A 26808-nucleotide genomic window follows, 5' to 3' on the forward strand; every position below is an offset into this window, starting at 1 on the left:
GCCAAAGCAAGTTAATGTACCTTCAAAACTAAGCAAATTACTCCCATCTCCCTGCAAATGGCCCATCATCATAAATGCTGGTCATTAAGGTGCCACGTGATTCTGCACGGACCACCAAGAGGACACAGGATGGTGATGACTCATCACTAATGAACTGAACAGCATCCAGTAAAAGTCATGCAGATGCCCAGCGCAGGCTAAACAAGAAGATGGCTATGAAGATCAGAAAAATGCAAAGAGAAGAACTTCCCAACATTTGTGAAACGTAACGGGTCATATTCAAGGATAGGTCTGAGGGAGAAGGAAGAGAATGAATTTTTTTTAAATATCTACCAGACATCAGTAGTACTAGTACCCTACTGCATTATCTCATTTGATTCCAACCTATGCAGTAGAATTACTAGAGCATTTTGCAGATGAGGGAATCAAAAAGCTGGAGAAATAATTCACCCAAATCAAGTAACTAAGCAGCAAAGCCAGGCAGGCTATAAATCCAAGTCCACCTGGTTTCAGAAATCATGCTTTGTCACTAAAATAAGAGATTCAAATATTTATTTCCCAATATGACACTTTATTAGGTGCTGGGGATCAATATCAGGTGGGGGGAAGGGGAGATGAAAGAAATAATCAAAAAATTATGCAAAGAAATGTACAATTAGCACTGTAAGAATACGACAAAGCAAAGAAATAAGGCCCTAGGAGACTATATGTTGGCAATGCGATCTGGGTGGGAGTTCAATGGAGAAGGTGGTAACTGACCTGAGATCTGAAGAAAAGGCGGCAGGTAACAACATCTATGTTATAAGGGACTGGGAAGTTATGCTACAGGCAGAAGGACTAGCACATTGTTAGAGGGAAACAGCTAGGGTGGGTGGAGAGAAATAGGGAGCACAGCGCAAAGTGAGATGAAGAGAGAGATCCTGGAGGTCCTTGAGGCCTATGAGAAGAACATATCCTTCTTGTTTGAGCAATGGGGATCCTATGTCAATGGGGATCCACACCCTATGACAAGGAGTGGGGGGCACCATCAGTTTTGCATTTTGAAAAGACTACTGTGTGCAGTGTGCAATATTACAGCCAGAGTGAAAGAAAGAAGCTACTGCCACAAATTGGGATCACACACACACACACACACACACACACACACACACACCAAAAAATGAACTGGGTCTAGTGGGAGAGTCAGAGAATGTGAACAAAAGTGGATGGATTGAAAAGACACTCAGTAGATAAAATCAAGTGAACAGGGTGATGGATTTGGACACTGGCATAAAGAAGAGGAAAGCATTAAGGATGTCCCATAAATCTGTGGCTTGTGTAACAGGATGGTTGGTGCTATCACTCACAGAGGAAATACAGGGAGAAGAGCAGGTGTTCCAGAGCAAGAAAATACCCCTGGTTCCAGCCACACTGCATTTAAGGTGCCTTTGAGACGTCCAAGGATAGCACTCAAGAATGGATTTAGACATGCAGTCATCAAGTTTAGACAGAGATCTCGGCTGGGGACGGGGTGTCCAACGTAAAGGTGTTAGCCTTTAATCTATCAGAGCTAAACAAACAAGCAATGACACAGATGAGGTGAAGGGAAAGGAAGTAGGGAATGAACATACACAACATCTAGGATCAAGTCTTAGGTAGTTGCATCACTGGGCAGGGCAAAGAAACGTGGGCCAAGAGGGAGCAAGAATTATAGGTGTCAGGGCACAGCAGCATGTATCTTCCGAAGGTGCAGATGGGGTGAGAATTGCAAAGGGCAGAATGCTACTAAGGGCAGTAATTTTCAAAACCATCGGCTCACAGAGGCTCAACAACTTGCCCACAGTCACAAGGCTTAATAGCAGCCAAACCAGAAAGCGGAGCCCTCGTCTCTCTGATCCCCGACTTTGTGCTCTTCCCAATATATTATGCTAAAAACAATAAAAATCTAGACCATGCCTTAAAGTAACACAATTAGACTTGACCTTCTCTGAGGTTGTATCTGAAAAATATTTACCCAAAGAAAGTAAATTGCTTTTTTTCATCTAAGAGATTCTAAATGATTCATCATAGAAATCCTGTAAGTGGTAAGCTCTGCCCTTTAAAATAATTTGACTAATCAAAATTCCACATACAAACAACTCCTTAGAAAATCACATTGGCATAATTCTTAAAATCTTCCAAAGCACTTTCATGACTGTTAGTACAATTCTGGCTTTAAGACTTTATTTTTTTTAAGTAATCTCTACACCCAACATAGAACTCAAATCCCCAGCCCCGAGATCAAGAGTCGCACACTCTACGGACTGAGCAAGCGAGGCACCCCAAAATTCTGGTTTTAAAAGCTGGGAGACAGAGACTCTAGTTCCAATTCTGCCCTGAGTGGCCTTAGGACTTTGGTCAAGTCAGTGGTAATATCTAGTTATCTCAGTTATCTCACAGCAGCATGTCACTCAGAGTATCCACTAAGGCACCCGGGGATTGGGTCACAGGGCCAGATAGTAGTAAAAGGAAAGGTAAATCTAGCTCTCCTGAGTCTTAATTTAGTGCTTTCCCCACATAATCATTATCAACCAAAACATTTTTAGTTTTCTCATCTGTAAAATTGAAAGACATCACAGTGGGCAAACAGGTATTATCTTTTCCTGCCCAGAATCTAACCTTGTGCTTCTTCTGATAAAACACCCTGAGCTTCCTTTGAACAACCATCATTGCATTCAGCCCATGTGATGGAGTGGAGGTGACCCCTGCTGTTCTGGGCATGGCACTGTGCCCCAGGACTGGTTAGTCAGGATGTTATAGCTTCCTGGACACCATGAGTAGTTCAAGGCCAAACGCAGTGAGACTACTGAGACTCAATTCCATGTTGCTAAAATGAGTGGGACCACTTGGAAAGACAACTTGAAGCTAGTGGTAGCAGTGGAGTAGGTCTGCCTGTGGATAACAACAACGTAATCCAGAGATATATAGGTTGAGTCCTGGTGACATTGTTGGAGCCCTGGATCCAGCCTCACCTGAAGGCTATTTTGAATTTTCAGTTATTTTAGTTCATCAATTTTCTCTATTTACGCCATTTTGAGTTTGGAATTCTCATCAGTATAGTCAGCACACTTCTACATCACCACTGGTTCCTTATTTCATGATTTTCTTAGAGGCAAATATTCTGGCTGGCAACTCTGAATCTATTGCACATGTACATTCTCTTGGTTTATTGACGCAAGGAAAACCAGAAGTGAAAAATAAGGATGGGGGAGAAAAGAAAGAAAGAAAGAAAAATAAGGACAGGGCCAAGGTAAGTGTTGTAGGCTTAACTAAGTCTGTCAAAGGTCTAATGACTCTTACAAACTCTTCATAAAATTAAGACAGCAGGGCTACTGTGGCACTGTGCCTCCCCAAAGATAAGAGCACCCACTAGGTGCTATCAATAACCACAGTTAAGGGCAGCCCGGGTGGCTCAGCGATTTAGGGACACCTTCAGCCCGGGGTGTGATCCTGGAGACCCGGGATTGAGTCCCACACCAGGCTCCCTGCGTGGAGCCTGCTTCTCCCTCTGCCTGTGTCTCTGCCTCTCTCTCTCTCTCTCTCTCTCTGGTCTCTCATGAATAAATAAATAAAATCTTTATAAATAATAATAAAAACCACAGTTAAGAACTTAAATTGCTTATCTTCTACCACTGGCCCACATGTAATTTACGTTCTACTAGTAATAAACCCAACAGTATTTTAACATCACATCATGCCCTGCTCACCAGCCCATTTTCTGTCATGCCCACTTGCCTTGGCAATAACAGAGATACCCGCACATGAACAATTCATAACACCTATCGAAATTCTCTTCTCAACTTCTAAACGCTCCTTTAAAATCACTTCTGAAATGAAAAAAAAAAGAGTTTGATATATAAGTTTCAAAATATTGATCCTTTTCCTTCTGTCTTGCATCCATTTTCCTCCCTACATGCTCTGCAAGATCCTACTCAACCATTAAAACTCAGTTTTAAGTGTCTCATATAACAGAATGGTGGTTTCCACATATAGCTAGCCCAGGTTTTGCTCAAACAACAAACAACCCCATTACCTCAGTCATTTAAACAACTAAATTAATTCCTGTCACATGTCCACTGCAAGTCAGCAGAGGTCCCAGATCACTGTGATCCTCAGGAGCCTACGCTGGCAAAACAGCCCTTATCTGGGATTGCTGGTTGCTACTGCCGAAAGGGAAAAATCATAAAGGTTCTCACTCAACAATTAAATATTGTGACTTGGAAGCAAGGCACATCACTTCTGCTTCTAACTCCTTGGCTAGAACTACCCATCCCCTGGCAAACCCACTTAGTACCTAAGAAGGGGGTAGAACCAGACATATCTGACGAACTACTCTATGGCGGCTCTTCAGAATCCCAACATCTGAGAATTACTGAGTTATCCAATCATCAGACTATCATGTAGGGCATCAAAACTGCAAAAGGGGAGGGAGAGAGAAACAAATTTGAAGATAAACTGATCTATAATGTTCTCAAGGTTCTTAAATTATTATCCTGAGAAAAGTTCAGCATTTCACAGGGCCTTTTTATGCTTATTCTAGAATTTTATTTTCAAAAATACTATCTATGGGAAACATATATCACAAACTTCTCGGGGGCTAGGATCTCTCAAGATTTCACTCTGACTCTGGTCAGGGAAGGGTCCTGGGAAACAAAATCTTTGCAGAACTTCCCAGGAGATTCTCCTGCTTGGCCAATTCAAGAAACAACACTAGGGGCACCTGGGTGGCTCAGGCAGTTAAGCCTCTGACTCTTGATTTTGGCTCAGGTCATGATCTCCAGGTTTTGGGATTTAGACCCATACTGGGGCTCACTTGCTGGACATGGAGCGTGCTTAAGATTCTCTACCTCTCCCTCTCTTAAAAAACAAAAACAAAAACAAAAACAAACAAAAACCAAACGACCCCCACCCCCTGAAAAACCCAAATGATAAATAGGGCAAATAACCTCCAAATCAGTGTCCTCAAGTATACACACCTACCATTATGAATAAGAGACTGAGAATCAATGCCCACGTTAGCCAGATGGCCTTGTGAGTATTCTCAAATATCCTCAATAAGCAGAAATTCAACAATGAACATGCCCATAAAATGGATTCAGGAACTCAAACTAAATTCTTCAACAATAAAGGAGCACCCAGGAGTTCCAAGACACTCCCCCTGACCAAAAAGCCCAATTAACCAGAATAAGTCATTCTCTAAGCACATTATTAATCAGATTCACTGTGTTTTCATTATTTACAACTCTAAGGTGCCTGGTTTAAAGCAGATATAATTTCAAAGCTACAATTATTCCATTCCTTTGGGAAACATTATAAACTATGCTATTTACATAGAAAATAACACAAACAGGCCCAGTGGTAGGATTTTTTTCCAACACAACACACAACACACACACTAACACACACGTCTTCCAATCAGGAATATTGGTACTTATATAGTTTCTTATAGTTTTAGTAACCACATTTCCTTTTACGGTAACATGATTTGTTTTTCTAAAAGAAAGCCACAGATTTATTATGTTCGGCCTCGTACTAAATGAGCTGAAGGGAGATTTATAAAGCAAATAAACAAAGATTTACAGTTCCTTTCACAGAGCAGCTGAAAATTATGGAAGAACTCATTGACCTTTCAAGAGAACTTGGTTGCGTCAACCAGAAATGAAGTGCACCTAAGAGGTTTCCAATTAAGCCTTTAATTTAAATCCGTTGTCTTTCCCCAGTAAGTATGCTGGTGGGGGAAGGGGGTGCACTAAATCCCACTCATTTTTTTTGAACTATCTGTGGCTATTATAAACAATGTGTCCTATCACACACTAAGCATCAATCATGACGATAATAATTAGAAAATGAGGGAATTGGCAGGATTAAAAAGTGATAGGAAATGGAGCAGACAGCAAAGTGGGAATAGCTGCTTTTTCAGGGTGATCTAAGGAGGAAGAGGGAGGCAAGAGGACTCCTGGGTCTCGGGGGAGGAAGAGGGAGATGATAGTGTGAAGGCAGACAGATCTAGGTGGAATATTCATCCAGGTTCTTCCAGGAAGTTCTCTACAAGGAGGAACTGGGAAAGGGATCTAGGAAACAGGCCTGAATCTACGGGGACTTAACCCTTAGCTGTGTAGTCCAGGATCATGAGACAAGTGTTCCCCAACTCTTCCCTATCTAAGATGTGCAGATTACGCTCCCAGGACCCACTACAAGGAAAGAAAGGAAAAGCAGACAACATGAAGACAAAGCTCATTACATTTATTAAATCTCTTTGAAACTTCCTCTCCATTTTTCTTTTTGTCTTTAATTAATACATCTGAAATTATGGGCGTACCATACGGTTGGTACCATACGGGTTGTGGGTGTACCATTTGTTAACAGTAGCTTGGGCAGGTCAATTACCTTCTTTACGGGGATATGGGAGTAATAGTATTTGGCTTGTACAGTTGGGAGAATGAAAGGAAACACGCCCTATTAAATGCTGAGCACACTGTCAGTGAAGAGGGAACTCTTGTCACCACCTGTCCACCGTAAGGCTGAATTATATCTAGAGAAATGATGCAGTTTGGTACACAAATAACCAGACGAGGCATAAGAAGATACAGGAGTAGGTACGACATCTGAGCCTCAATTCCCTCCTGGAGAGCAGAGAACTAGGATTATGGAATCACAGAGAGCTCACTGCAATACTTAACTAGCCAGGTAACCTCGGGCAAGCCCCTTGCATTTTCCTTGCCTCAATTCCTTATCTGTAAAATGAAAATATTAGTATTTTTATTAGGGCATAATATGAAAAAGATGAAACAGCATGTAACATATTTAGCATAGAAATATATAAAACATATTAAATAGCAGCAGCAATAATTCCTCTGGTTAATTCACCCTTCTATACACTCGACAATTATTTATCCAGCAGCTGCAACGGGCCAGGTGAGGCTCACTGTTAGTCCACAATGAAGGAATCCAACAGAAATGCCTGACCTGTGGAAGCCTGCGCTTCATGCTAATAGAAGCATCTGGTATACTTCAAGTGTTCAATAAATAATGGGAGTATGTTTTAAGAGAGGACAACATGAAAAGAGCCATAAACTCGGATTAAAGTTTAATTTAACTGGATTCATTACCTGGCTGTGGATCCTGGGGGTGCCACTTCACCTCTCTGGAGGTTTGTCTCCTGATCTATAAAATATTCTAAGAATGAGAATCCCTATCTTACAGGAGTTCACAGGAGATTTAAAAAAAAATAATGTATTTTAAATCACTTTATAAACTACAATGCAGCCATAAGCTTAATGGTCACATTCAGCATCGTCACACCCAAACGTTAACAGAGGAGGACAAACATGATACAATATTCTCTTAATATTCACAAAAAATTAAATTTATAATGCATAGGTCAGGCAAATTATGAAAGAGAAGCAGATTTTGTAGAGTTTGCATTAAACTAAGTTCCTTAAACTTTTACAAGTCATTATAGTCATGTTAGAAAATCCTTACAATTGTAAGATAACTACCCAGAGATCTCTAGGAATCCTATCTATAAATATTACTAGAGCCAGTAATAATGTAGTGAACACATTAAGGACCATTTTCCACCAGATGTTAGGTTTGTGGCATAGGTTTCACACGTTATTTGTACGTGGAATCATCTTAAATTAACAGATGCTTAAACATTGCTACCTAAGAGCTTTTCAAAACCATTACATGCAGGTTTGATCATCTGGTGTACAATGTGTTCTTAACATGTATTTGAATAAGAAATCATTTTTCTATCCCCACATAGGACAGGTGTAATGAACTTAAGAACTCTACATTAAATACAACTGAAGCATTTAAGTTATCCCTCTCGATTTTCATCAAGAGGGATTCAATACTCAATCACGAGTGATTAACTACACTGGGTGAGGATGTAGATACCAAATAGCCTGCTTTTGACTCAGCAGATCATTTGGTCAGGCTACTATGTTTTGTGGATATTGTGTTTTGTGGATTTTGTGGCTATCTGTACTAAAATGTATTACAAATTATGTTTGCAAATGAAAAACCCAACCTGAACACTACATATATCTAGATATGTAGATAACGAGGATACACACACCGCACACACTAAGGAAAATCTTCTTTTGCATCTGTACCAGAACTAATCACACGCTGACAGATTTCAGTGGTGTCTTCACGAGAGGCCAAACTACTATTAATGGGCAAGAAGGATAGTGATGCACTTAGGTGTATCCAAGAACACTAAAAGGAAAGCCCCCCCCTTTTTTTTAATCACCCATGGGAATAGCATTAGTGAATAACAGTAATTATTCACTACAAATGAATTGCAATTCATCAAAGTGGACTTGGGAGAAAATCCACTTTTTGGAAATAAATTCAGATACCAAGTACATAGAAAGTCCTAAAACCACTTACCTTTTTTTTTTTAAAAAAATTTAAGAATTTCAAACTTCACATTGAGAAGATTCCCTTTGACCACCTATACTCCAGAGTAATGAGACATGAAAGCCTCAACATGAGAGAAAATGCCCAATCCCCTTTGGATTCCCAGAGAAGTAGCCCTGGGAGAGTCAACTAAAGACTCCCAGGGATCCCGAGAATTACTATTTATCACAGCCTTCTGAGATTTAGAAAGGATGCTCTGTTTACCCTGCCCACTGTCAAACACTGACGTGGTGTGTCAGACAAATAAACATTCAGAGAAAATATGATTTGTAAGAAATTTACCACAGACTAGCACCGGAGGAAATGGACACCGAGTCAGATGCAACCTGGCAAATGAAAATGTTGGAATCAGGAATCAACTATAGTTATTTTTCTCTGCATTACTGAATAGGATTTTAAATTACTTTTTTTTTTTTGGTCAGAGAGACTTGAGATTAAACCCAGGCTCTGTCATTTACCAGCTGTGTCAACGTTAGATTTCTTTATTGACCAAGCAGAGAAGTATAAAGTCCTGCTCAGCACACTGCCTGGCCCTCTACAAGGTGCTAAAGACAGAACAGTGAACAAAACGAAGCAACAATCCCAGCCCTCTTAAGTGTAGTCTGCTGCTTGTAAAGAGAATGCTCATTTCCATTCTTTCCTCCCAACCTTAAACAAATACGCTTATTACTTTGTCAAACAAAGAAACCTAAGTTTGCACAGCGCTACAAGCATTGACAGATAAACTATAATCGGATACATCTAATTTCTTTAACTAGGCTCAGAAAAGTTCCCATTAGAGTTTTGAGGAGCCAGGCATCAGGAACAAAAGACAAAATTCAACCGCAAGAAAATAAATATCCAGAAATGAATGGGAAGAAGTCCATAAATCTCTACAGCAGCTCCTTAGAAGCTATTAGCTAACACCAGGCTTTCTGCACATCCTTTTGATACTAAAAGGAGAAGGGGAATGCTCTTCTAAAGATGTGCAAGCCACAACTGGAAGAAGACATTTCAAGGTAGCTTTCTCTACTTGCAAAAACTGGAAAAGAAACAAGAACTCTCTCTAAGCAATGCTAACTGTCTTGGTGGAAAGAAGCTGTAGAGCCTTGAAGCTTATTCATGGAATCATGCATTGGTTTATTCACTGGTTGATTCAGACAGTATTCTCTATACATCTACTTCCTATATTCCATCCAAGCCCTAGGCGGCATCTTAAGCATACAGAGATGAATCAGACGCAGCCCTGACCTTTAAGTAGCTCTTAACCTAGAAAATACGTTTAAGTAGTAAAATTCTGTGTGATGAGTACTTTAATAAGGTTTGAACAAAGTGGCATCAGAGCCCGGAGGAGGAAGCCACAAACCCAGCCAATAGAGTTTGATGTGGCATAAATACAACAGCCAGAGAATGGATTCTAAATTCATTCATGTAACACCCAATCTGCCCCCCATATCCAATCAACCAACAGACCCTTCCTGATTTCACACCACCTGCTTCCCTCGCACCTCTGCTTCCACCACATGCTAAATTACTGCAACAGACTGACAACTGGAATTCCTGCTTTGCAGTCTGGCCTCCACTGCAGACAGAACGATTTTCCAGAGATACCTATAAGATCGTACCAAGTCTTTTTTAAACCCTTCATCAACCTCCCATTGCTGCTAGAGTAGAACCCAGACTTTGTCCTGTGTATAAGGCCTCCCAACTCTGCACTCCCCACTCTCCATCTCCAACCCTTGATTCCAGACAAACTCAATGTTCCATTAGTCTCTGGTACCTCCTGGTGTTGAGAGAGATTATTCTCAACTATAGCAATGATCTCCTGCTCATTCCTCGCAGAATTCTGCAAACTCCATCACACCCCCATGGTCTTCTGCTCAAGTCTCCATAGCACCCCATACTTCCCCATCAATGATTCATCATCCTTCATGGACCTTGTCCCAATCTTTCAACCTCCTTCTGATGGCATCTTTCACCTTAATTCTAGGAATTAGTCCTCTCCTTCCTCCCTACTCAATGACACACATCCTGAACCATATATCATAACATTATATTTATCAAGATCCTATTTTGTACTAGATTCCGTTTTAGACTTTTTACTCTTGAGTTCTTCTATCAATTCCTAAAAGACACTATTAAGTATAAGACACTGATTTTACAAAGGGGAAAAGCAGAGTGATCAATGCTCACAAAATGGTAGGGCCAGATTTTCTAACCTAGGTATGCCAAACCTAAGCCAAATCTTTCCACTATATCTCTGCTATTTTTTCCCTAATTATTTGGAGTGTACAATTCTTGTTTGCTCAGACAAGCATCATCAAGCAGCAGAAGCCACAGAAGGCTCTAGGCCAGTCACAAGAGCAAGGATACAATAAAAGCTTCCTGAATTTTTCTTAATCCTGCCTATTAAGTATCTTGGAGACAACTCAAAGGATATCATTTCTAAATAACCAAAAAAGATTAAATCTACTCCATTTTTATTTTCATTTAAAACTCTAACTTGGACTTTCCCTTGAAAAATAAGCAGGGACCTTTTGCTCTTTTTTGCTCTTCTTTTTGCTACATAAAAGTGCTAAGTATGGTGCATAAAATATATGCATAGTGTCTTTCAAGTAGACACTTAAAATCCTAAAATATTGTACAGTGAGCCAAAAGATGTCCGGATTATTTCTTAAAGTGGACGCACATCTTTGGAAAATAACATAAGGCCATCCTCTCAGGCTTGGCCCCTGGGTATCACCCAGCCCCTCTGATCAAGTCTCCAAAGATCAGAATAAGAAAGATTCATCCAGGGAAATGCCAGGCATCAGAGCTCTAAGAGGGAAGTCATGGTCAAGAATCAAATACAACATGTCCGCAAAGATTTGGGGAAAGGCACCGAGCACCGAACGAGCATATCTTATTATTTCAGTGATGATTTATCTTCTCAGTACCCACTGCCACCAAGCCTGAGAACTTGTAAAGATAACCAATTATTTAAGTGGTGTTGCCTAATCTGGCTCCCTGACTCCAGGATCTCCACAACGTTGCCTCTCTATGTGGCTACAAGCATGACTTTCCTAACATACCAATCCAGTAATGTCATCCAACCTGAGACTCTCCACTGGATATTCTATAGCCTATACTAGTGAATTCTACTTTTGGTCATGCATCTACATAGGTAACAATTTGAAAGCATATACCTTCTATATGAAAATATCTATTTAATATATACATAACCTATACTAATATGCCATATACATAATAAAACTCACACCAGAAGGAAAATCGAAAGGATAAGATGAAAGATGAAAGTAAAGTTCCGATGTTTTTTCCATATCCCAGTGGATCCAATTTTCCACCTGTTGTGATGCCTGCATCTTGTACGGATGTACACCAGCCTACAGGATAAATTGAAACCTGGCCTTAGCATGCCTATACAATGCTCTTTACCATCTGACCATCAGCCAAATCTCTGTTCTCATCTCCTACCAAAGTTCTCATGCTCCAGACATGCTCAACTTTTCACTTTGTACCTTTATATACACTAATACCCCTGCTGGGTATGGCTTTCCTCATGCTTCCTCCTGAAAACTGAACTCAGCTTAAATGCCCCCTCCTCCAGGCAGCCTGTAAAGATTCCCATTGGCAGGATGCACTGCTCTCAGGGTTTGGTATACTCCTAAAATACAGTTCAAATCCTAGAATGGAACAAATCCTATTGTATCTTCATTATCTGATTATAAGGCTCTCTTTCCCTTTAAACTTTGAGCTCCTTGAGGAAAGGAACTCTGCTTTAATCATCTTTGAATTCGCAGAATCCAACACAGGACCCAGCCACAGTAGCTGCTAATGTTTGCTGAAAGAATGAGATAACACTCTAGGTCTGACTCTTCTCTATGCCCTGGGTAGGGACACTCTCTACAACGTTGAAGACTTCATACTGCAGAATTTTAGCAGGTGCCATTCATTTCACTTTTTCTGCAATGTCCCAATGTAGAAAAAGATGGATATCCTACTGCAAGAAGACCAAGAAGGAATTTAGCCTTCCTTTGCTTTTTTGTTCCATTCCGACCCTCAGTGGATTGTATGATTCCTGCCCACACGGTGAGGGCAGATCATTTTTCTTTTACTGAATCAAATGTTCATCTCTTCCAGAAACACTCTCCTCAACACATGCAATAATAATGTCTTACCAGCAATCTGGGTATCCCCTAGCCTAGTCAAGAGAACACATAAAATTAACCATCACACTTTGATACATATCCAGAGTGCATGTGTATGTATCTCAAGCCTGAACAAGTGAATACCAAGTTCTAGTCCAATTAGGGCCAATGATGAAAATATTTATTGTTACTGTGACAATTAAATAATGTGTAATTATATAACTGCAATTACCATAAATAAGGTTACAGTACAGAGTTCTACTGCTTTAGCCTTGATAAAATACTTTTACATTCAATATCTTATTTAACCTTCACAACCAAACCGTACAATATAAGTCCTGTATAAAGTCCTATTTGGACCATGAGAAAATCAAAGACACAAAAGAAAAGGGTGACTTTCCAAGGTCACCCAATTGGTAAGTGGTAGAGCCAGGATCGATCAAGATCTCCTTATCCTTAGTTCAATACTCTTTCATTACATCACTGCCCTGAGAGTTGTCAAGATTTAAAAAAAAAAAAAAAAGAAAAAATAGGAGGCAAGGAAAATGCTAGAAAAGAGGAATATTTAAGGATAGCTCACTACCAAGGCAAACTCCCAAGCAGGAACAATCTGTTCAGTCCTCTGCCTAAGTGCACGCTCTTCCACATTTACACTACTTAAATTTTTCACTTTCTTTTGCTTTGCTATTTGAAATTCAACAGTTTGGGGATTTTCCTAATTAACAAACATCCTCTTTAAAGAACATACTTACCTCTGGGAACATTATGTGGACATCAGTCTTTCACAAATGTGTGTAAGCTTGTTCCATGAACTGTTTTCTTTCTAGCATAAAAATAAAAATTCTAGCACATGAATGTGAATTTCCTATGGAAGGAAGAGATGCGTCACTTTGGCATGTAGGGTATGTTGGGGACAGAACAAATTCAGATGAGGCAATACAATGGAAGCCACAGAGAAGTGCCTGGAGATAATGCCAACAGGAATGTACAAGAGACAGTGTACTTAAATCCTACCAAGTTTCCAAGTGAGCAAATTTTAATACAATCAACTGAAGCCAGAAGTCCATTTGGGCAGGACATAGGCAATAAACAGAAAGTAAAAAAGTATAAAATTAATGGGGGAGATTTTTTTCATTTAGTTACTGTGATAAGCCTAGTAAGCCAATCACCAAAACAGATTCTTTATCCTCCTGGGCACAGGGCTAGACAACATTTACAAGCCTCCCTTGCAGTTAGATACAGTTAGTGGCTGAGTGCTGGCCATTGGAATGTGACCAGCTAGCCCTATAAAAAACCTCCCATGATGATTAGCAATGTTAAACATCCCTTCAAGTACCTGTTGGCACATGTATGTCCCTGTAAAAACATCTATTTAGATCCTCTGCCCATTTCTTAATTGGATTGTTTGGGGTTTTTTTTCCTATCAAATAACCAAAATTATCTTAAAAACTGATTCTCTCTCTTGTTATGGAGACTTCTTTACATGGACTCAAGCAGGCAGCATTTCAAGATTACATAAACCGGGTGTTAGCAAAATGAGCAGACTCAGCACTTTAAAAAGCATCCCTTAAGCAACACTAAGACAAATCTGATTCAAGAAAGAAAGCAGTGTCAGACATGGAAAAGCAACAATCTGCTTGAGATTTCCATTCATTCAGAAATTTCAAAAATATTTTCTGTGTCTTCAGCAGACTATGCACTTTTCCAGGTGCTACAGATAGGAGTGAGTAAGATAAAATTGCTGCCATGACACAGCTTATATTCTAAGGAGGAACGATCACCAACCTTTAAGGTGGAAAAATATCACAATTCTAGAGAATAAGCACTACAAAGAAAATAAAATGTTAGAGAGAGTAGCTAAGGATACCAGCAGAGCTAATTTAGTGAGAGTGGTTAGGAAAGACCTTTCGAAAGTGGGGACCTTTGAGCTACAACTTGAATGACAACTAGAAAGCAGATTTGCAACGATGTGGGTGAAGGGCATCCCCGGCTAAGAACTATTTTATTGCACAAGCCTACTTGAGGAGCACGAAGAACCATGGTGTGATTGGGGGGGTGGGGGGATTAGGAAAGAGTGGTAGGAGTTGAAGACAGAGAAGTAGGCAGGTTCCCATTCACACAGAACCTTACACAGGACCTAACTGGGATATTATTCTTAGAGGAGTGGGAGCCATTAGACCATTTTTAAACAAAAGAGTGGCATAACAGGACTTCCATTTTTAAAAGCACAAACTGATCAATGTTTGGCAAATGGATTCCAGCAGGCAAGACACCATTGCAATCACTAGCCAAGAGATCAAGGAGGCTTGGACTAGCATCCTAGCAAGACACTGGTGAACCCGGAATTTGTTTTGAAGGGGACACCAACAAGACTTCCTAATGCAGCAGGCCTATTGGGCTGAGGGGAAGTGTGGGATTGAGGACTTCTACAATTTGTGAATGAAGTGGTTGGAAGTGTCATTCACGGAAACTGGGAGACAAGTGCATAGTCCTCTGTTCTCAGGACCACAAACTCAGGAGAGCTTTGAGGTACAACAGTTCAGCTACTAGTTATAATATAATAGTCCAGTTAACTAGGCTACTATGTGCTAGCCTGGACACCTAATCAATACTTGTAACACTTATCACAAAGCAGTAACTAAAAATCCCTCATGGTATCTTACAAATGATCTTTTGAAAGAAACACGGTTTAAAAACACAAAACAGTGCTACTGTGACCTTTAGTCCTGACCGTTGCCCCATCTGGTTCATCTGGGACTCCTTCCTGAACGCACAGCTTAAATAATCAACCCAGTGATAACCAAGATTGGGATTGGGGCTTTTTCTTTCCTTTTCTTTTTAATGATTCCAAGAAGATAGTTAAGGGGAAAGGGAGTGTTGTTTAGAAGAGGCAAGAATTCAAGTAGGTGGGAGGACAGGGGCAGATGCTGTTGCAACATAGCCTTGGGACTAAAGCAGCAGAGGTAGAGAGCAACGTCAGGACCAGGGACAGGGTTCGTCTATATCTGCTGCTGGGAAGGAGGTGACAAGTGGGTTATTATGAGCAAAGCAAAGGCTAGAGATCACATTCTTGGAAAGATGAGACATGGAGCATGAGGTTGACAGACACCTGGGTACCAGAAGAGCTCCCCATTAGTCATGCAGACAACATGAGAGGGGGGAAAAAGGATACCCCGGGGTATTCTTACTTCATGCATTCTGAGTCCCTGGAAATAAATGGCAGCTGGAGCTCAGAATTAAGATTCTTTTAGCATGAATAATCAAGAGAGGCTTTTGATCCCTGTGCTGTCCAAAAGCAGGACTTCAGAAGACTGAAGCACAGATTTAAGCATAAACCGGGCTACATGTACCAGGAGGTTCACTCATTTTATACAAATCAAAACACCAAGAGTTACCTGATTAATCCTTGGATAATTAGAACTATAATTAAGCAACCAGCTATTTTCCCATTCATTCTCTCAATCAGGAGTTTACACGGCCTTGTTTCTACGGAATTACATACATACTAGCCTCTGCATCCAATAAATAGCTACCCCCTTAGCTATTCTGAAAACGGTTTCTGCTTCAATTTTGACTTTGCTGCTACTTTCCCAGCCCCTTAACACTCATAAGGGTCGGGCCCTTTATCATCCCTGGTTATTCAAAAGAAGTTATCCATCACACTCTGCTAAGAGTTGCTGTGTTTCAGACATTTCGGCATTTTTGTTACATGAAATTAGTCAATGCATACCAACACAGGTTATTTTGTTCCACAATATTTCCTTGAATACAGCTACACTCATGTTTTAACAGATGAAGAATAATTTTGTCATTATAAATTACGCTTGGGAGGCACCTGGATTCTCAGTGGCTGAGCATCTGTCTTTAGCTCAGGTCATGATCCTGGGGTCCTAGGATCGAGTCCCACATCAGGCTCCCTCTGGGGAGCCTACTTCTCCCTCTGCCTATGTCTCTCCTCTGTCTCTCATTAATAAATTTTTTAATCTTTTTTTAAAAAAAGATAAATTACACTTGGTAGCCCACTGCCAACAATACGCTCTTGGCAGAATGGGTAAAACCAGATCCTTCCATCTAAGAACTCTCTCACACCAGATGTAATAATGAAAGCCCGCTTTGGTAGCATATTGGCCTCAATGAGTATACATTCTTCAACTTCATCATAAGCGTTAGTAGTAACATCAGAAAGGATGAATGCCTACCATTTACATTGGTGTGGATGCAACTGGAGAGTATGAGCAAAATAATTGGAGAAAAACAATTATATAGTTTCACTCATATGTGGAATATAAGAAACAGCACAGAGGTTCATAGTGGAAGGGAGGGAAAATTGAATGGGAAGTCACCAGAGAGGGAGAAAAACCATAAGACTCTTAATAATAGGAAACAAACTGAGGGTTGCTGGTAGCGAGGTAAGTGAGGGGATGGGGTAATTGGGTGATGGGCATTAAGGCGGGCACGTGATGTAATGAGCACCAGGTGCTATATGCAACTGATGAATTACGGAACTCTCAAACTAAGGATGTACTCTATGTTGGCTAATTGAATTTAAATAAAAAAAATAAGTTAATGAGGACAATAATGGTAACTACTGTGATCCATTAAATGTTCAGTGAATACCAGACAATTTCCTAAGTCTTTGACATGCATTGTTTCATTATCATCGTAATTGGGAAACCCAATTTCCCATATTGGAATTGGCCATACCAAAGCATTAATTTACAACTTGCAATCTGCAAAAAGTCTATTGCATGGCAGCAGGACCAGAGCAGACAATTAATGATCTGCTCAACTGGCAGTTTTTCTAATAATCTTCAATGCTTGTTCTATTTTTTTTTTTTTTAAATGCTTTCAGTCCTGAGCTAGAGGTATCTTCCTGAAACCACAAAATTCGGACCAACTAATTCAGGAAAGTATGTAGTAGGCTTTGGCTAAGTTATGCAAAGGTAATTGCACCCTCAAATAATTGCAACCTCCAAGGTTTCTGCGATTTACACGATTCTTTCTCATTCATGCCACATGTCCATCACCTTGTTGTCTCACTGCTCTATGCCCTCTTCATTCTGGAACCCTAGCTAAAGCAGCACTGCTGTGGAATATCGCCAATTTTGTGTTACAGAGGAAAGAGAATGGGGTGCAACCTTAGAAGTTCGTAGAGCTTCTACCCTTCTATCCGTGTCACATCCACTCATATTTCATTGGATCAAGGAGGCAGCAAGTATTCTGAACAAAAATACAACCTTGAAAAAGGATGGGGGATGGAGAGGGTAGGGAGTAAAAAGGAGTTGACTACTATCTTTATTTCTCTGAGTATTAGTATCTGGCACCTGTAAGATGAAGTTAATGTGGTCAATGCTGCCACTTTCCTTACAAATTTACTGTAAGTCTCAAAGAGTAGAATATATATAAAAGGAGTTTGAAAAAAATCCAGAACAGTCTGTAAGTAGAAATTATTATGACTTAATGCTAATTGTGGTACTTCCCAGGCTTGGCAGATTGCATGATGTATATGACATCACACTGTTCTTTTCTTCTTCTAAGTAACTTTTTATTACAGCAAGAAAAAGTTTATGAGACTATTTATGCAGACTCCAATTTCAAGATCATGAAGTAGACCCCCAATTCCTATGCTTTCCTGAGACACTGCCTCTAATTTAAGCCAACATATCAGAAACTATTTAAGACCAACTCATTGAAAATGTCATCGCAGAGATAAAAAGCCTCAGCAGACCATTTTCATAAAACACCAAAACCCAACTAAAACTGTTTTTCAAAATGGGGAATGTTGGTGCTGAGTTGGATGAGGCAAAATGAAATGATCTCCCGTGAATTGTCTCAAAGCTGACAAAAGGTCTTATTATCTTCTATTGATTGACTAAGAGTTCCGGTAGCTTCTCTATGGCGGTTTCTCCAGCAATCTCTGCAGAGCAGGAGTCTTTAATATGCCATATCTCTGCTACTACCCTAGGAAGTTAAGAAAATTGAAAGCCTTTTGTGCCTCCTTTTCCACTGAGAGCCTGAACAGGCTTTTCAAGATAGCCTGGACAATGTGTGTAATATTTTGTTTTAATTTGCAAGGCAGTCTTGTTCATTGTGGTTTGTACAATATGGGTCATTTTCACTCCATTTACTCAGAGTAAAAAATAACTAGCCTGAAGCAGTTCATAAGTATACTTCTCTATATACTATGGTAAGACAGTGAACTCAGCCTCAGAGTCCCTGGTACTCAGGGGGCACTTGGTGACTTTTCATCCTGTCTATCAGATCCATCACATAGCATAATTCTGAGGACAGGGCTGGAGAAATGACCACAAACTTCATTTAATCATAAAAGAATGAGATAGACATAGCCTTTTTCCCACCTAAAACCACTCCCCCTTTCCCACTGCCACAATCCTAAGTGGTTTAGGTAAAGGACAAGGATGCTTTGGTCTCAGGAAAGGCAAACACCTTCTCCAGCTCCAAGAACTGAACACAACCCAAACCAGTAATAGTCATCTCATTCCCCTTTGACAAAAATTGGTCTAGAGGTAAAGAGGATGTCAACCTGGTCTGAAAAATATGAGAGCAAAAACCTCCTCCTGCATGGGGGCAGGGACAGGGGAGTTACAAGGAACCTTCCAGGAAGAGCTTTCTTTAAGTACAAAAAGAAAGAACCTCCCATAGAGAAGGTTTTTAACTCCTTCCCCTTCCTTCCTTGCTTTGCCTATGACACTGGTGTTTAGACACCATGCCCAGGGCTACGGCAGTCATCAGCCACCATAGAAAAATAAGCCCGAAGACCAAGGTGCTGAAGTTGGCAGAATGAGAGGAGAGATGGGCACTTGCTCTAAACACAGATACCACTCTAGTTTGTTCTCCATGCGTCCCACGCAGATGCCCAGTATTTGATTCCTGCTTTACTCCTCAGTTCTATTTTTATGCCATACATGGGCTCTAACATTTGGTGATTTCTTCCTGGTGTTCTCCTTCTCTCCATGCACAAGCCTGCTGGAACTTGCAGAAAGTCTCCACGGTAAGAGAAAAGCCTGAACCTTGAGCACGTCACCATCACCCAAGATGGCAGTGCAGTACATGCTGGTCTGAGGCCAGGCACACACACTAGACTAAGTATGTCCAAGAAAACAGTCATTCAGACCTAAAATCACTCAATGTTATCTATAAGTAAGGCCTCACATGCAGAGGACATACGGTCACAAGTGGCTTTCCATGGAGGTGATTCTATGTTTAAAAAAAAAAAAATGGAATGCATCAGTGCGGAATGAATCAGAGTCCCAAACAGCCTTTCACACCAGCCATTTATTTTCTCCCAGATTCTGCTAGGTGTCAACAGCTAAAGGGAGCCAAGAATGGTAGGTGTACTGGTTCTGCCAGGAGGCAAGTCAGGATTCAAATTATTTTGAGATGGTTTCTGTCATTTTTCTAAGTGTTCCAAGTCTATCCCCACAGATAATAGTGAGTAAACTTTTTAGACCATTACCTGGCTTATAGGATTTTTCCATGGTAAATGAGGAGGATGTTCATATTTTAAAGTTTTGAAACTCTATTTTATGACAAAAAATAAAAAGCAGCCTAAGATACAAAAAAACAATTACTAATGTGAGATACTGACATTAATAGTGTTCTGGGGCGCCTGGGTGGCTCAGTCGGTTGAGCATCCAACTCTTGATTTCGGCCATAATCTCCAGGTCGTGGGATCTAGCTCCAGCAACATGGAGCTCTATACTCAGCAAGGGGTCCGCTTGAGATAGCCTCTCTCCCTCTGCCCCTTCCCCCACTCATACACATACTCTCTCTAAAAATAAATAAATTCTAAAGAAATTAATAGTGTTCTTCCTCAAAATTGCTAAATGAGTAACAGATTATTGAAGGATAGATGAAAAAAGGTTAACGAGCAAAGGGACAACTTCATCCTCCCCAACAGCAAGTTCAAATCTACAAAATCAAGCAAAAAGGGGGAAAAGGGTATAAAGGAGAAAAGGTAAAACCTATTAGTTATATACTTCATTGTTAGTAAGAAACAAACCAGTAGCAAACCAAGTCTTTTAGGAGAAATCAAAACCACAGTCCACCCACCAGGTACTGAGCACTAGTGAGGATTACACACATTTTCTTAACAATTCAAGAGATCTTGGGTAGCCCGGGTAGCTCAGCAGTTTAGCGCCGCCTTCAGCTTGGGTTGTGATCCTGGAGACCCAGGATCGAATCCCACCATCAGGCTCCCTGCATGGAGCCTGCTTCTCCCTCTGCCTCTCTCTCCTGCTCTGTGTCTCTCATGAATAAATAAATAAAAAATCTTAAAAAAAAATTCAAGAGATCTTTAGTCAAAGCCAAAAAATTAAGCAGGGATCAATGATACAAAACAGAATGGGGAAAAATTTACCATCACCATCATGAATTGTCTTTACTATGAGACTACCTGAGCCCCTGGAAAAACAAAACAATCAAGGAGTGTGATCAAAGTTTGCGACATTCTTTCTGTTCTAGACATCTACCCTCCAGAGTAACAGAGCTCTGAGGTTCAACATGTTGTTTCTGAAGAAGACAGGAATGAGTACATCCACCCTGGACACACAAACAGCTCACCGTCACTCCTTTGGAACTTTTCTAAGCTGACCAAAGCAAGCCAGGATGCACCTGAGAATGGATGGGCTCAGATCCGAGGGCACTCCACAGGAGCAGAGGTGTGCAAGGCTTGCCACTAGCAAGGTGGAGTGCTGAGCTCAGAAAGACATGTTCACATAAGACACAGGAACTGTTCTGCTCTCTCAAGTGGAAATGGGATCACTGATGCTTGAAGCCATTAACCCCTATAAATGGCATCCGTCCAAGGGCCGAAGTTATGAGTCCATCTGTCACTGTGACTTTTGGTACAGTTTGTGAATTAGCAACTCATGAATCAGTCATTAAGAAAGCCAGTTGAAAAAAATATTCTGACCTTGGCAGGTAAAGAAAAAGGCAGCGATTTATAAGCTAGCCTCAAAGCAGCATTCAAAAAGCAGATCGACGATGTCACATTTAGTTGAATTTAGAATAATCTACTCAATAGAAAATCACGTGCTTATGATTTTGCTGGTGATTGTTAAATACAGTGACAGCAAAATGCGGGACCTGATATGGCCCTTTGATTGCTTTGCTGTGTTTCAGAACTCCAGAGGTCTTGTTTTCACATGCTACTGAGAAGCCTACATACACCAGGAGAACAGCAGACCCGAGACAGCTGATGTAATTTCTTGTAGGATCCCGGAAGATCAGACCAAAGTGATGGCTTTCAACCTTCAACTAGATCTACCAGGAATACATTCCTCACAAATGACTTTATTAAACAGCTCCCTTACCTTCACAGTAGGCAGAGTCTCCCTGGACAGATATGTAACCATTCTTGCACTCACAAGTAGCTTTTGTGTTCCAGCTTTTACACTCCGAGTTTTCACCACATTTAGGTCCTTCTGCACAAAAGTTGTGACCTAAAAGAAGTGAATAAAATTTTGTACATCAGAAGGGAACAAAAGACTTGCAAATAACGAAGCGTGAATTATCTTTAGTGTATCGGCACCACGCATGGAAACATACCTTGGCAGTACGCAAGGGTGGGTAAGAAGGGGGTGGGAGAGGAGAAATAGGAAACTCTGGACCGTCCCGTGCTTGAGAGGTCTCTCCTTAATGCCCCAAGTAGGTTTCTTCCTGAAGACTTTTATCCCCTTCCCACCATTTTCTTATATAACCAGTCTTTTTAGATGTGTTTCCCCACAAAATTTAGGACTCATAGAAAGTAAATAAAATGAATCTATGTGAGTATATAAATGAATCTATGTGAGTATAATTAGGGGTACCAGAATCTTATCGGTACCCCTAATTACCCTCCAGAGTCCCCCTCCCAGCCATTAAAGAGAACTATCCTGAATTTCATGTTAATCACTACTTTGCATGTTTTTACAGTTTTGCCAGATATAGGTACTTATTTTTCTGAGTAGATCATTCAGGTTTTGCCCATTTTTAACTACACATGAAAGAAATCCTGTGTTAGATATTCTGGGTTTTTTTTTTTTCTATTCATCCCTGGTAATACCCATAGCTATAGTTCATTTGTCAAGGCTGTATAATATTCTGAAGCGTTAATATTCTACCATCTGTCCATGATGCTACAGACAGGCACTGGGGTGACTTGCAGGTTTGGAATCACAAGCAGTGCTGCAAGAAACATGCTGAATAGGTTTCCCGGGGCATCCTTCTAAACCACACGTTTAACATTTATGTTTTCAACATTCCTTCTTGAATCCCAGACATTCCTTCCAGGATAATTACTTTTCTCCCTAAAATGTCCTATAGACACTCTTCAGCAAAGGTATTTTGAGAGCAACCGAGCTCCATCTTAACTTGCCTAAATGTCCCTTCTGTATTCTTTAATTTTACTCTACATGTGAATTCATTTTTATTTATTCTTCCTAGGATTTCTTGGGATTCTTGAATCTAAAGATTAAATCTTTCATCAATTTGGAAAATTCTCAGAGAACATCGCTTCAGACATTCTCTTCACCATTTTCCCTATTCTCTCATACCGAAATCCCAATGAGATCAATGTTCCTTCTCAAACTCTCTTCCATGCTACTGAGCCCACCTTTAGTATTTCTTCCCCTTTTTCTTTGCTGAATTCTATGTAACTTCCAGATGTATCTCTGTTTATTCTTTCACAAACTTTGTCATATTCACTTTTAGTCAAAATCATTTGTATTTCACTGATAGATTTTTTTAGAATTCTGATTTTTGTCTCCCAGGTCAAATTTCATAGTCTCATTTTTACCTTTTAATTTCCTTTATCAAAAAAAAGCACATGAGACATGTGTATCTTATGGGGATGATTCCAAGATTTTCAGTCTCTGTACCTTTGATTTTGTGGTTTGTGGTTTCTGTTAAGTATTGTGAAAGGCCTATTTTCTGGTATGTTCAGTGATTCTTCTGTTTGTAAACTCATTTTTTATCATTTAATCTGTAGGAACTGAGATTTGGGCTATAAAACTGCATTTCTTCAGAGAGGATTTGTGTTTGATTCTGTCAAATGTCTGAGGGAACCTTCAACCCCAGATCACTTTACATTTTCTCCCCAGTACCCTTAATGTAGACTCAAGACAAAGATAAGTCCTCCATTTGCGAGAGGACTTTTCCTCATCACCAACTAAGGATTCTCCCCTCAGGGTTCTTGATTTAAGCATCTCACGAAGCCCCTGGGTCTGGTTTCCTGTCTATTTATAGTGTTTCTTAGAAGGCAGTTTCTCCCACCAGGGATTAGAAATTGCCCTCAGGGCAAGTCCTAACTCCAGTGTGCTTGCTTATAGCTCAATGGAATCACCCTTTTTTCAGTATTTCTGGTCTGATTTTTTTTTTCCTTCCATTACTAGGTTCCATCAAATTTGGCAGATGTATTTTATACATTATGTATCACTTCCCACTTGAACTAGGAGCAATAGATTATACCTACCCCTTAAATTCAAATATAATAAGGTATATGAAAGGTGCTTTATCGTCTTTAAATCCATACATTTTCATGAACTATATTGCTAGGTTACATATTGTGGTCTAATAGAAAACAATGGTCTTGAAGTCAGGAGATTTAATTTCTAATCCAGCCTCTGCAGCCAGAAAGACAATAAATCACTTCACCTACCTAGGCACATATACTGGAAATGGACACCAATGATTTTGAAACTGTTGCTCGAGTCTGGGGCACAGATGAATCATCAGATAGGGCTCCAGTGCCCCACACCAGATTCAAACAGAATAGCTCTGCTATTTTATTTTGACATACTGACTGTGTGAATAACAGTGTTGGGCTTTAAAAAATATAAAAATCCTTGAATTATATAAACTCCAAGCTTAAATCCTTTTATTGACAACATTCTAAGACTTTTTTTCCTTTGAAACAGAACTGTAAACCGAAAGGTAGTAATTATTATTAAATAATAAAATTCACACACCTACAACATGCCCACTGGCATCATAGTTCCTAATGTATGTGGAATAAGTCAAATGGGCTATGCCATGTAAAACATGTAGAACAACGCTTGGTATATACTAGGAGGTCAACAAATGTTAGCCTCAAAGAGGGGAAGGATTTTGATAACGTTAACAACAATGACTGAAGTTCAAAGTAACCTAACAACACTGTTCTCCTCCACTTCTAGATAAGGAAGGAGAAGCTCCAACTCAGATATCTAGCTAGTAAGTGGAGACGCTAGGGTTCTCAGTTAGGTCTGGTGAACTCCAAGGCCCGCATACTTTTCACCATATCATACACCCTCTCAGAGAGCAAAACTTAGGTATAAAAAGTGAAGGATGCAGCTATTCCTCAGGACATCAGAAAGCGAACCCATAGCCACAGGTGAGCATAGTATCAGAATCAGCCTTACTACCTGTGACCCAATCAAAATCCGAGTGAAAACTTAACTTGTTGAAATCTGCAAACGCTGTCATCCAAAAACACTTCTACGAGGGCTTTACAGGCTTATAATAACCACTACAAATAAAAAGACTTGATTTTGCTACCAAAGACAAAATTTTTAGACATCAGAGCTCTCATTGCCAGAGAAAGTGCCTGGACTCCACCCCCCCCCCCCCCCACCACCACCACCCATGTCAGAATTGATCAATAATTAACTTGTCACATTTTCTTTCATTGTGAGGCTTGACTCAAGGTCATAGTGCATCCATTATGATATGTGTTCTTTGTTTCTTCTTTCTCTTTCCAGGAGACTGCAACTGTCCTTTTCCTTCTGCATGCACTTGATAGGCAGGAATAAAGCCACTCAAACAAAGTTGATGTCCCGATGCATCTCTATCAAGCATGCGCCATGTCAATTCACAATGCAAGGAGTTGGGTAAATTATGTTTTAAGGACAGTGAAGGACATCATGCGACAAACCAACCTTAAAGTCAAATCTACTCTGGTAGGGCCTGACCACTGTGCCAAAAGCATGTGTTTAATTAATCCAGGCCTTCTTTCTTTCAACCAGTATTTATTCACTGCCCGCTTGCCTTTCTGCAGGAGTAAATAATCAGTATTTGTGGAGCATCTACTTCTGTGGACTGACACCATGCAAGCTTCTGGGAGCAAAATAGAGATGTTTGAGATGTATGCTCTTCCCACAAGGAAAATTATAAACTAAGGGGAGACAAGCAAAATACAGGGGTAGTGTAAAATACAAGGCAATCTATGTTAAGTGAGATGTGAACAGTATAAATAATCAGTGTTTCAGGAAAGGAGAAAGCACTTCTAGATGATGTACAACTTGACCTTGGGTTCATCACAGGTAGAAACATGGGAAGGGGTGAGGCATAAATTCTACCGGAAGGAATGGGACTCTGATCCGTGAAGAAGAGGGTGCATCTCAAGAACATCAAATAATCTGGCACGGGTGTAATAATAATAATTAACAATTATTGAGCACATACTCTATGCTAGGCACTCAGCCAAGCGTTTTATAGGAATTATCTCATTATTCATTAGCAATCCTATAAAACTGAAATTACAATCTGTATTTGAAAGATGCGGGAGCTGGAATTTGGGGAAGCGAGTTGTGGTAGGTACGAGAGCAAGAACCCAGGTCTGAGGCCAAGGTTATTCTTCCCTATTTTTTGACCACCCCTCCCCAAAGCAACAAATTCCTGAGCATTCTACATCCAAAAGATAAAGAAAATATCATTTTTGTATGTGTAGATTCAAACAGACTACAATTTAGATTTTTTCCTCATTCTCAGTATATCTGTATCTACTTTCCATGAGGTAATTCCAAATATTTTTAACAAAAAAAAATCCTAACTTCAATCACTCCAACTTCTTTAAGTCAGGGTCTATGTCTGATTCGTGTCTCTCAACCAAAGCTTCCGACACAAAGGTAACTGGATGGATGGCTTATAGATGGATGCACACATGGCCAGCCAGAAATGTGGAAGGGTAAATTAATGACTGAATGAACAGATAAATGAATCTACAGTGGCATTTAATGCCTCTACCCTCTTAACCAACTGGAAGGCAAATGTGACTGGTTTGCTAGTCACCATTTTTCTTTCTTCAAACATTTTTATTCATGTATAATTTACATACCATAAAATTCACCTCTTATAAAGGTACACTTGGGTGATTTTTAATAAATTTACACAGTTGTGCAGCCATGACCACAATCACAGTTTAGGATATTTTCACCACCCCAACTGGACACCCTCATTTCTTAAGGCCCACCCC

The 26808-nt window shown here is 40.2% G+C and overlaps 1 protein-coding gene across 2 annotated transcripts in view; it reads right to left on the reverse strand.

Moving 5' to 3' along the window:
* NELL1 (neural EGFL like 1) overlaps positions 1–26808 on the reverse strand; it is an 805991-nt gene that overhangs the window by 567941 nt on the left and 211242 nt on the right. For both annotated transcript variants that reach the window (XM_072725392.1, XM_072725393.1), the window contains exon 12: positions 21911–22039. In XM_072725392.1, the coding sequence (XP_072581493.1) occupies positions 21911–22039 (129 nt within the window). The remainder of the gene's footprint in view (positions 1–21910; positions 22040–26808) is intronic.

The sequence above is a fragment of the Vulpes vulpes genome, chromosome 11 (assembly GCF_048418805.1).
Source record: "Vulpes vulpes isolate BD-2025 chromosome 11, VulVul3, whole genome shotgun sequence".
Lineage (NCBI taxonomy): Eukaryota > Metazoa > Chordata > Mammalia > Carnivora > Canidae > Vulpes > Vulpes vulpes.